Source organism: Anguilla anguilla, chromosome 11 (assembly GCF_013347855.1).
Source record: "Anguilla anguilla isolate fAngAng1 chromosome 11, fAngAng1.pri, whole genome shotgun sequence".
Classification (NCBI taxonomy): domain Eukaryota; kingdom Metazoa; phylum Chordata; class Actinopteri; order Anguilliformes; family Anguillidae; genus Anguilla; species Anguilla anguilla.
This window is the reverse complement of record NC_049211.1, coordinates 3,378,929-3,392,050: the sequence shown is the minus strand read 5'-3', so window position 1 is coordinate 3,392,050 and position 13,122 is coordinate 3,378,929. Positions and strand designations below refer to the sequence as shown.

Below are 13,122 nucleotides of genomic sequence, written 5' to 3'. Positions count from 1 at the left end.
AAGTTCGTCCCAAAACCAAGAGAGACTGGTGAGTGGGCTAATGGCCTGCCCTGAGCCTGATAACGTATGGGGGGGGGGGGTCTTGCCAGGAAAACTACTACAACAGTGAAATGGACATGTACAATTTCCAAATGCCCCCCACCCCACCCACCCCACCCTCCCACCTACTCCACTACTGTGGAGGCAACATACATGGGGTGGTAAGTTAATGACACCAAATTCACCCCCCCCCCCCCCCAAATAGAACACTAGTCTGGAACACTTGGACACTCTTTATGAGCTCATTTCCCCCAGCAAGGTGGATGGGTCCAGACCCACATGCAGCATGAGTGAGGAGGTTTTAGGGTTCTGAGATCTTACATTAGCAGATTGTCTACGATCATGAAAATGCACTTTTGTACGTCGCTTTGGATAAAAGCGTCTGCCAAATGAACGTAATGTAATGTAATGCTAATACTGAGAGTACGACTGCATTATCCAGGAACTGGGAGGAAATGGACCATACTAGAGCTTATGCCCACAATTACTGTCACTGTCCCTCTGTACAAATACAGCAATTTGATGACAATCGTCTTTTTCTTTCAAACTGTTTGATTTTCAATGCATGTCGACAAGTTAGAAATATGAGTGCACTCTCTCTTCGTACCGCAATGTAGCCTGTACAGGTGAACGGCCATATGACGTCTTGAAAGGCCACTCCCAGAAACGCCACATAAATTAAAGGGATAAGCACAACCTGGTCTAACAAGAAGTTTGCAAAAAGTTATTTAAAAATAATATGCACATATACATAGTTCGTGAACTACATGTCCAAAAACCATAACTCTGTCACAATACACTAGAAAATGTGCTAAAATTTTACAATAATCCGAGATCGGAACGCTAAAAGACGTGACCCAACACCTCAAATAGCTTTACACCTTCGGCAAAGCAAAGCGGCTGGTTGGGGGGAAAAACAGCGTCGACTACAAGAGTGCAAGAGTGAATAGGTCTAATAGAAGTCTAATCCACGGTCTGATTTTTACAAAGTATAATTAATACAAAATATTACGAATAGCACAAGGACCGCTACCTGGAGTTTAAGTAAAATACTTACCGAACGATTCGATCGACGCTTTTTAGATCCGCGCGTGAACATTAGTCGGTGTTCAAAGACAAGCTGCTTAGATACAAATCGTATTCGTATCCTAAACACACGACTAGCTAACTAGGCAGCTGCATGGGTATGTTTAACCAGTCTCTAGATCCGCGCGACAAACTAGCTTACAAACGTATACTTTATGTCAGAAGAGTAGCTTCCTGAGTCGGATGTCCCAAAGGTTTCCCGCAACGTAGGCTAACTTACAATACAAGTTGCCTCGGAGTCGGAGTGACTCACGCGCATGTAAGCTAACTACACCTATTGTTCAAACTGGCATACTTTCGCCGTACTGTACATGACGTTGAGCAACTCTCTCCGCCTCTTTCTCTGCCCCACAATGCATGTTCTTCCCAAACTAGAGTTCAAAGATGTTGCTGCTGACATGGACCCCAATGAGTAGGAGGAGTCAACGTTTTTTAAAGGTACACTGCGGTGGCTACAAAGGGGCTTAAGTCTCGAGCTCCTGCCGGTGCCTCTTTTTTTTTTTTTACTTCTTGACTGAACGTTCGCGTTTGCAAGTCATTTTTAGGTCATTGCAAGGGCATATGTCATCGGATGCGTCATCGCACAAACTGCACCAGTCACTTAAAACAGTCCCTTGCAAATCCTTCTAAAATTCCCACCACAAAGGAAACGTTGGGAATAAAAAGTCAATATCCAACTAACTGCTTACGGCCCATTGTTGAGACACTATGTGTCTAGAGATACGAACAATGTATTTTTATTTTTGACAGTGAGAAAAATGTTAGAAATCACCCCAAAATTATGCAAAATGTAAGATGCAAACAACCAAAATTGTGTCTTACGAAGGGAAAACATGGCTTGCTTCCCAGTTGATCAGAGCCAGAAGATATTGAAAGCATTTTTAAATCCAATCTAAAATATGTATATTTTATTATATTATTATAAATATATATTATTATATATTTATTATATTATATTTTTTCTACTGCAGTAGCATTTAGCGAATTGAAATAGTAAAACATAGCAAGTACCCACCACTAAATTTCGAAAATGGTTAAATACTCAGAGGCAGTCATGATGTGTTGCATTTTATGTTTCTGTGCTGCTGTTGTATATTCATATCTGTCTGGGTTTATGTTTACTGTACTGGAAACAATAGAGGGAAAACACAGGTCAACGTCATTTAACAGTAAAGTGAGTCAACCAAAAATGGAAATGGCATCATGTCTCGTTTTGAATGAAGGTAAGGCTTCTGAGGTCTGGGGGGGGGGGGGGCATTAGAGGCTTAAGCCTCTGATGTATTCAGTCAAGGCCCACTTGACGTCCAGCAGCCGGTTGTGAGGGATCATGGGTGATGTCGTATTTTAGCCTGAAGCAAAGAGCAAAACACACAGCGGGCTGCGCAATGCTAACGGCACATTCTTCTCTGCGGAGAAAGGAGGGGCCAGCCGGGGCCCGTCTACGAGATGAAAGGGGGGGGGGGGTTGGGGTGGGGGGGCATGGTACCAGAGGAATGCAAGGTCGCAGGTTCAAGCCTCACCACGGCCCCCTGGAACAAAAGGGCCACACGTCAGCCACACGCTAGCACGTTCACACGCAGGGTTAATGCGCGGCCAGTGCAGGGTGATGCAGCTAATGCGCCAGTGCAGTCCGGTCTGCATTTGTACAGAGATCTCGTAGTAATGAAAGGCCCCATAGGTGTGAAATGCTAGCATTCTAAAAAAAAAAAAAAGTTTCTAATGCACCAATGCAGCTGCAAATATTAGAAATTGTAATGATTATGTCATAACCATGGATCGAATGTGAATTTTTGCGTGCAACAAATGCACCAGTGAAACCTGTGCACCAATCCAGTCTGTAAATGTATCTACAGTAGCAGCATGTTCGTGGTTGCTAATGCACCAATGCAAGGCTTGCGACTTGAAATGTCAATAAACAAATTTAGCATCAATGCAGCATCAAATGTCAGGAATTGTAATAATTATGTCAAATTGTAATGAGCATAACCTTTTATTACTAGACTTACTTATTTATTATGTATTATTCTAGTGCTATTACAATTGGCAGAACATGTTGACGCTAGTACTAAAGTGCATGCGTTTTGTTGCAGTAGATATTTATTGTCAATATAATGCTGTCACAGGGTAGCTTAGCTGTCAGCACTTCATCTGTGCATGTTTATGGACCCGGTGCATTTCTCCTACACTGCCTTGAGTTATTTATTTTAGCAGCAGAAATGAGTTTTACAGAGATGCAGTGCTTGCTGTCTAAATAATAAAATACATGCATGCAGAAGAAGGACATGTAATTTGTTTTCAAATCGAATTCAGTAAAAAACCTTAATAGACACGGATGTTTTTCTGTTTGCTCTCTCAGCGTGAAGTTTACATTTTGCTGCGTAAAACAACGATTGCACCCAAAACTACATGCCATTTGGCATCCACACAGTCCAGATATAATTGTAGAAAACACACTGGCTCTCTAAACACTGAACTGAAATACCTTTGAGGTGTACATATGAGAAAGACGCACTATCAACACAACATAACGATTCACACTTTAAAAGGTTAGAACAAGCGTCCTTGAAAGTGGTCCAGCTCAGAAACTACAACAAAATGCTTTCAGATAAATGCACATTTGTCCTGAACATCATGCATTGGAATATAGCAACAGCAGTAAAAGTTGTGACACATTGATGCACACCTATGGGAGCTTCACAGTGCCCATTAAAATATCGTCCATCAGAAATGAAGATCCAGGTGACACCTGCTTCCCATTCCTGCCCAAGGCTTTCATCTGTCGTGTCACCTCAGGCCTGCCTGCCACGTCTGTCCCTACCAACAGCAAATAGACTGAAGGAGGTATACTGTAGCTCTGAGGCTGGGTCAACAGCACACACACACACAAGCCTCCTCACCGTGACAAGGTACTGGTCCATTTAGAGGGCAGAACAGCTAGACCCATGTTCAAGAACAAAGTGTCCCCCACCCTATCAGTCATCTCTTCTTAAACAGTATTAAAATCACCACCAACCCCCCCCCCCCCCCCCCAAAAAAAAAACGGACATGTACAACTAAGCTTTTTAATATTCAATTCAATATCTTGACAAACAAGGACATTTTTTGCATTGTTATTAGTGCCATTGGAAATTTACAACAATAAACTGTGTGTGGGGTTTATCTCAAGTAATGAAATAATCAGAGCGAGCTAATTAATCTATTTCACATTTTAAATTTAACACTTAAAATTAACAAGCCTTCCTTGGTCGCGGCCATAGCAAATTGCTCTGGAATTGAGCAGCTTTAACTCCCAAACGCAAAAACTTTATCACGTACAGAGACAAGGTGTCAACTCACGCCACCCCGTGGCCGTAGAAAAAGATCACCATTAATTTAATCAGCCACAGCTTAAACGCTCATTAGGACACTTTACGTCATCCAGGCACACCATCTAGGGACGTCAGATTCCTCGCAATGCTTAGCAATGTGGAGGTATATAAAACAAGTAGAACTATTGCCATAGCGATTTAAACAAACAATTGTCTCCATGACTACAGATACATTCACGCACCGGTCGCAGCAGTATGCTGTAGCAGTGACGTCACCCAGCTGTGGTTTTTTTATTTAAGAAAAATAACCTCATGGTTATTTCATGTATAATAAAGATATTAAGTACAAAACCAAATATTGGTTTAATAATAATATTTTGTTGTTCAGTCAGTTTAAAAAAAATGATGATAGTCTTGTACTTCAGTACCAAACATATTGCACAGTACAACAAGTAATAGACATCCAATTACCTTCCATATATTACACAGTTTTAGACATGCAAATTATCCCATTCTTCCCAATAGCCAGCCAGGGACACAGACAGCAAGCAGAGGACATGATGACTCTCCATCCCTGCTGAAGTAAACAAAAACAATGCCATGATGACATCTAGTGGTCGCATACTGTACAGCATCCATCACACAGAAATTATAAATGATAGGTAGGGAATAAGTGATATAACCCTTCCCCTCCATAAATCATCACGGCAGTCAGGCTACCGCAGCAAGAGGCCCTAGACTTTTAGTTCTTTTCTATGAATGATCACTTTCGCTCCACATTTCTCCCTTTCTCCCCCTTTTAACTTCTGGCCATAGACAACCGCCATCTTTTCAGTTTGGTTGGACCTTTGGTTGCCCCTTGGTTGGAGTATTCAGGAAAGATTCACAGTCACATTCTCCCCCAGTCTTAGATTTACATGCATAAGAGTGGGTCTGGTTGATAGTTCTTTTCTCTTTAGCAGATTCGATTTTCGTTTCTTGACTTTTGGTTGTTGAAAACATGTTGCCATGGAGACTGCAACTGCAAAGGGCCACCTGTGCTTTAAACAAAATGGCTGCAGCCAAAAGGGCACTTCAGGACTAACAGGGCAGAGCCCGGGGCTTGAACCACAGGTAGGCTGTTCTTCTGCACAGTTGGGCTGTTCATCTGCACAGCTGGGCTGTCCCTCTGCACAGTTAGGCTGTTACCCTGCACAGTTGGGCTGTTACCCTGCACAGTTGGGCTGTTCCTCTGTACAGTTGGGCTGTTCCTCTCTGCAGTTGGGCTGTTCCTCTCTGCAGTTGGGCTGTTCCTATCTGCACAGTTGGGCTGTTCCTCTGCACAGCTGGGCTGTCCCTCTGCACAGTTGGGCTGTTCCTCTCTGCAGTTGGGCTGTTCCTCTGCACAGCTGGGCTGTTCCTCTGCACAGCTGGGCTGTCCCTCTGCACAGTTGGGCTGTTCCTCTCTGCAGTTGGGCTGTTCCTCTGAACAGGGGGGCTGTTCCTCTGCACTGGGGGGCTGTTCCTCTGCACTGGGGGGCTGTTCCTCTGCACTGGGGGGCTGTTCCTCTGCACTGGCCTGTTGTGGTGTCACCCCTTTCACCCCTGAAGTACATTGCTTTGTTAAGTGGGCTATTACGTTTCTATGGTTCAGTTAAGTGAGAGCATTTTTCCTCCAATCAGAGGTCACGGGGAACGTTCAAAGGAACAAGCAAATCCTGACATTTTTAAGAATTAGAAATCCCACCTGGATGGATATTATCAGTCCCAAAAAGAAGAAAAAAGTACATCTGCGAAAAAAAGGACACCTGCTGAGACTAAATAAATTTTTTTTTGTACTTAATATTCATTTCCTCTCTAATCTGCGCAGAAAAAAAGATAAAATTCTAAATGTGATTTTTTTCTTCAGGTGGGTGAAAATTCATGTTTATTCAACAACCACAGTAAAATAAACCAAGAAATAAATATTCTAAAAAATTGGAAGTGGCTTTAATAAGCCATATGTCTTTCGTTGTGCACATTTTTTTGTTGAGAACATATTTATTCAGTTTAATTTCTAAAATAAACCTGTCATGTTTTTAAGGGCTGCATTGTTCCACTTTAATTACATTTCTTTCTTTGTTGAGTCTAGAGCTGAAGGAAATTAAAATTCTGTGAGTCTTCATGGCATATAATTTGCAGTTTCTCAAATAATGGCCCATTTCTGTGCAAATTAATTTGATCTATGCTTTGTTTGGTCTCTTCTGAATGTTCTAGACTTTACTTCTGTATAACAATCATAATAGTAATAATAAAGAGAATCAATATCTCAAAACATTATAAATTCAACAAACAGATGATATCAGATTGGGTTTATAAACCGACACAGATATGAGCAAGCACACATCTACCAGGACAATAACATGTACAAATGGTGACGCAGTGCTGGAACTGTCACTGTCACGTGGTGAACTGGCAAAACAAACTAAAAAGAGTTGGAAGTTCACAGTTTTTTTTGTAGTTTTTTATAGCTCACATAGTGACCAAGCAGTAAAAGGGTCTCTTCATTTTATACCTGGAAGCAAGGCCTTCATACAAACCACTAATCATGAAAAGAGGCAGCAGCAGCCACCTTATAGGGGAACTACCCCCAGCTGTTGCCCTGTGTGGAACTGGGGGTGACGCTGTCCTTGGTCCTGCGGTCCTTCCCGGTACCTGAGTTCTAAAAGGACAAACATAAGAAACAGCCTCTCTGTCCCTCTCTGCCCCTGTGGCCTCCTAGTGCCACAATATATTTTATTTTTAAAAAATTAATAAATAAAAAGAGCATGTTGTAGCAATGCCCTTTATCAGCACACAGAGTTTATATGGTATGGTCTTTTATAAATGCTATTTAATTTGTGGAATGGTATGGGTTGAGGTTATACCATCCTTGTACGATTTCCAAAACTGCTGAGAGCCACACCACTTTAAAATATTATTTTACCACTAGATGGCAGCTTGTGCCCACTGAGTTCCATTCCAACAGTCATGGATCTCTGATCTAATGTTTATTGTTTTTCCTGATGTGCGCAGATGTAAATTGGAAACAGAGAAAAACAATTTCATTTTTTTTGTATTTTCTATTTTTTAAGCAGATATTAATACAAAGCCCCCCCCGAAGCTGAAATACGGCTGATTGGTCATACACAGGAGAGGATCCACACACGCGAAAACACTATTTTTTTTTTTAAACGGTATTTTTTTCCCAGTTCAGTTCATTTCTTTAAGTTTTCAGAACTTTCACCTTTTTGCTTTCACACCATTTCAACATTCCTGAACCTGCATGTTTTGAGTTTGCGTGGCATTTTCACATCTATCTTTTTAAATGAAACTGAACAAACCTAAAAGAAAACACATTATTGTTTCCCTACATTTTTTTGTTGTTGTAAATTTGTGCCAGGGGAAATTCTAGTATTCTAAGGCTCCCTGTGCCATTTCCTGCCACTACAACTAGAAGGCATCACACACCCTTCCCCACCTTTGCCTGGATTGATAACCAGTCAGTAATCTTAACAATGAACCACCATTTCAAGCAAAATATTCCCTAGCAACCACACAGGAGAACATCTGACCATAGCGTATACCTGTCAATCAACACACATGCTTCCCAGCATGCAGCTATGACTGGGCAGAACTGCTGCATCCCAGACACACGCACATTTCACGAAGAAATGCAGCACTATGCTAAACTGTCCAGGCTAGGTTGCTGTGTGATCTTGGGGAAGGCTGAGAAAACAGCTGTTATAAATTCTGTGCGCTCTCGACAGGTGACTCATCACCTGATGAAGCCAATCTTTGGGGGAGGTTTTGGGGTTCATTAATGCTGAATGGGAGAGGGGGTATGGCTGTGGGCGACCGCACCCCCCTTTCCCTCCACCTCCACCACCTCCACCCCCCTCAACGCACCATGGAGTTCCACTCCATTAGCCACGGCCACCATCCCCCCCCCCCCCCCCCCCCCCGCCCCCCCAAAGCTCTCTATTCTATATTCCATTACTGACCAGCCGCTGGCCCCCCACCCCCAGAGAAAATCGATAAGCACACTAAATAGATTTCACAATCAATTTCTCTATCACCATCCTGCTTAGCCAATTTCTGGGTCTAAGCTAAACGCAGGCCAGTAGTGAAAGGTAGTCCCCCCCGCTACGACTCTTTCAATGGCTGTGATGCTTTAGGACAACTGCTGTTATCTATAAATCAATCCAAGAATTTGACTTGGATTCAACCAACATTTTTCCTTAGAATTTGATCTAGATTCAATCAGCATTTTCCTTAGAATCTGATCTTGATTCAGTCAACATTTGTCCTTATCTTTGATCTTATCTTTTTACAATAAATATAACTATTTACCTAATTTCCATCTCCAAGTAAAAAAGTTTGGCAATTTCAGCATTTAGCAACAGCGTGTTTCTGAAGAGAAACCGGAGCACTGCAGCAGGCTGCTTATTGGCAGCTCGTCGACCTCCCTAAATTCACACGCCACGTCACTTCTGAACGCCGGCCTCCACGGGCTGCCTGCATTCCAGGCAAATCTCTCGCTCTGGGACACCGTGTTCCAAGCAGCACTTCCTATCTTTAGACAATGATTACACCACACACTCCCGCCACACACCCCTGCTCAGGGGTCCCACCAGTGATTTTGAGCCCCATGAGAAGAGCTCACATTGGGCCCCACCAGCCCGCAAAATCCTTTGTTCTAACATTTTTTGAGGGCCCCTGTCAGTCAGGGCCCCCTTGGAATCATCCCAACTCCGCCCCTGCCACCGTTCAGCGTCCAATCAGCAGCCGGCTGTCCCGTCTCGTTCCCAGAATCCCTGGCTCTTCTTCACCCCCAGTATATATATCCAGCTGTGTAAATGGATGCAATGTAAATGCTATATAAATAGTTGTCTAAGTTGCTCTGGATAAGAGCGTCTGCTAAATGCCTGTAATGTAATGTAATGATGAGCTAATCGCTAATCGGGATTAGGTGTGGATGTAGCATTAGTGTTTGCTCAAATGTCAACACATTGATTCGACCAGGCCTATGATATTGCTGTTGAATCAGCTGTGAAATCTCTGATTGTTCTTGTGCATCTTGACTTGAGATCAGAGTCAAACCCTGGAACAGCTCTCTCTACTTCAGTCCATGTTCCATGTTTGGAAGGGTTGCGGGTTTTACTCGGTGTAGTAATCCAGCTAACTCAGTAATCCTGCTTGCTTTGTCAATCAGGGTCCAGGTCTCTTTTGAGAATAGAAGCCCCCTCACCCGTCTTCAGAGTTCGTCCCGTTCCACTCTCCTCCCCCGGGTCTCCGTATTTCTTTAAAACAAAACATACTACTTCACGCATCCACAACTCACCCGTACCAAAATGCAGCTTTCAAGTACGAAACCGGTCAAAATAAATCCACCCTGCATTTTCAGTCCAAAATCTTTTTAATAATCGCTCAAAATAGAATTTAACACACAGTCATCATCGACACTGGCATTGAAAGAAGAGCAACACACTCGTTAGGAAAGAGGTTGGTGGACAGGTGTGGTTAAAGAAAAAGAGAAGGGGAGGAGGGATAACGAGGGAGAGAAGAAGAAGGGAACTGGTGGAGGGGTAGAGGGAGGGGGGGCAATTAAAATTAGAGGAGAGAGAAGAGAGAAGACACACTGACCACTTTAATTTACAGACAGAAACAAACACAGTCAGAGGACACACCTTGGAAAATAGGTATATGCTGCAAAAAAATAAATAAATAAAATTAAATGCGGATTGGTGGATCTGGGCACAGGACCCCCATTGGCTGAGAGCTCAGGGCTGAACCTCCCATTGGCTGAGAGCTCAGGGCTGAACCTCCCATTGGCTGAGATCTCTGGGCTGAACTTCCCATTGGCTGAGAGCTCTGGGCTGGACATTTCATGTCAGATCCAGTTTCAGGATTGTGGGATGCTGACCATTTCTGTTCACCGATTGTGTCTTTTTGTCTGCTTGCTTGTTGTTTTTATTTTTCCATTAGACCACAGATCAACTTCAAATGTCATTCTGCTTAGTCAATGAAATAAACTTCCAGTCAATTAAAAAAACAAAACAAAACAAAACAAAAAAAAAAAAAAAACCAGCACTCTGGAAATGGAAAAACGTAAAAATCCGTTGCTTTTTCACGAAAACTGGTGGGCATGGGGACGTGAATTGGAGGGAAAATGTAGTAGTCATGGTGATCTCCATCTCCTGGGTAACAGCGAGCAAATGGTGTGAGGAACACAGAGCCGCTTCCTGCTGACAGCGTTCTCCTGTGATTGATGCCTCATTTTATTTCCATGGTAACTGCCGCTGCTCACACCGACTGTGGCCATAAAAAAAAAAAATAAATAATAATAAAAAACCTTTAAAATAATACTTAAAATAAAGTTCAAAAGAAGAGCATTAAATAACACTTGCAGGCTGGCTGTGAAGAAGAAGATTAGAAGCACGTCGTCACCAGGTAGCTGTTCACTTGACAACAAGGACAAACGATTCGATGGCGGGCATACCGAGGATATTAATAAATTCCACTGCCCTTAACTTCCTGTCCTTTACCAGGGATAATAAAATAGGTACAGCAACTACATGTCATCACTTTTAGCCAGAACGGAGCTCCACCAATCACAGAGCACGCTGCTAAGAGCAATCACAACAACCGGGATGGTGATTGGTGGGTACCCTCGAGCTATACCTCTAGGATTCGTTTACGCCTGAAGGGAATACAGCCAGGAGGTATACCACTGAAAGTTTTTGCATTTGTTGTTACCAACACGCGCTGTGATTGGTGGAGAGGACCCGTCCACGCTAAACTTTAAATAAACATAGATACAGGTAAGCAAGCAGAGGTGCTGCACGCTGCGCACTGAATCCTGATTCGCTGGAGGCAGCGCGATGCCTCCATCTTCCCCGCCTCCTAGAACAGATCGCTGTGCAGCGCTGCACTTAACCTTGAAAATTATTGCACCTTATTGGCCAAATATCCTCAAATCCAAATCCCCTTTAAAACCTGTCCTTTATCTTAAGATTCCATAACGTCTTTCTCCTTTTCTTTTTAAGTTCATTTTGTTCCTTCACTCCTCCCCGAGACAATCCCCCTGAAAATCAAATTGTCCGTGTCGTGTTTTTATTTTGTCCTTTTTCAAGCACTGTTTATATCCGTGTATAAATAAATAAAAAAATTGAAAAACGTAGAAAGTCGTTTTGTAGCAGGGCAATCGGCGGGGATCGTGAGGGCAGAGAGTCTGGCTCCCCCTGTGGGGGGATCCATGTCAGCGCTGCGTCTCCTGGGGCTGAACACTCAAACTCCACTTCCTGTGTGCGTTCAACAGGATAATTAAACATCTCCAGAGGTCAAGGTTCGCGACTGTGTCCGATACGTCTCGCCCCGCTCGCAGTGAACCCAAGAGAGCGGTCGCACTTGAACAGCGAAACCCCAAAAACAAAGAACACCCCAGAAAGGACACATTCTTTTCAGAGTCAAAACACTTCTATTCCCCACTTAGCATAAAATTGTTATTACATCTGTGAATTCAAAAGGGCACATTTTAGTATCAGCAATGTTATCTGACAGAGTTTTTCTTCTGCACTGACCAAATGACTGTTTGATCTCTCAACCGATTTGTTTGGTGGGACTGTTCTTTAATGTCTTGACATAAGGCTCCTCTGTTAAGTCTAAGACATTGACGTGTGATGAAACATGGCTTCCTGACACGAGCTGCATGTGCACAGTAACAGCATGCGGCTATCGTTACTGCACTCGACCGGAAGTGAGTTTTAAACATCGTTACGTGACCGAAGTGAACGCTCAGGTAACTACGTCTTTTAATTTCAATGTGCAACCACCACGCATGTCACGCGTTAAATAAATACAGACTGGGTTTGTCAGTACAGTTTGTGAGAGGGAAACAAGCTCTCACAGCTTCACGAGAAGAGCGTCAGCCAGGTAAAACATGGCTTCCCCCTTCGCCAGTCCCTGTAAAGTTCTCCTTTTTGTGCTGCTGGTCACCAGGCCTTAGAGAAAAAGCCTGGGAGGTCCAGTTCTGCAGCTGATGATCATACGCTCCTGTGTGTGAGTGTGTGCAAGTGTGTATGCAGGTAAATGTGTATGTACTGAATTTTTCCACTTGCAGCAACCAGAAGCTCACTTGTACAGAAGCATATGTGGATGGACACACACACACAAACACACATGCACGCACGCACACACGCACGCATGCACACACACAAACGCACACACATGCACACACACACACACACACACACAAACTCACACACACACACACACACACGCACACACACACACACACACACACACACACACAAACTCACACACACACACACACACACACAAACTCACACACACACGCACGCATGCACACACACAAACGCACACACATGCACACACACACAAACTCACAAGGGCACACACACACACACACACTCACATGCACACACGCACACTCTCACTCACACACACACACACACACAAACTCACACACACATGCACACACACACACACACACACACGCACACACACGCACACACAAACTCACACACACATGCACACACACACACACACACACACAAACTCACACACGCACACACACACACACACGCACACTCTCACTCACACACACACACACACACACACGCACACACACGCACACACACACGCACACACATGCACACACGCACACACA

General features: G+C 43.5%; 1 protein-coding gene across 1 annotated transcript in view; it reads right to left on the bottom strand.

Moving 5' to 3' along the window:
- The window catches only part of prickle3 (prickle homolog 3), a 40,024-nt gene extending 38,496 nt beyond the window's left edge, over positions 1-1,528 (bottom strand). Inside the window, exon 1 of the mRNA XM_035383317.1 lies at positions 1,097-1,528. Coding sequence (XP_035239208.1) covers positions 1,097-1,138 — 42 coding nt within the window. The 5' untranslated portion in view covers positions 1,139-1,528. The remainder of the gene's footprint in view (positions 1-1,096) is intronic.
- Positions 1,529-13,122: the final 11,594 nt, after the last annotated feature.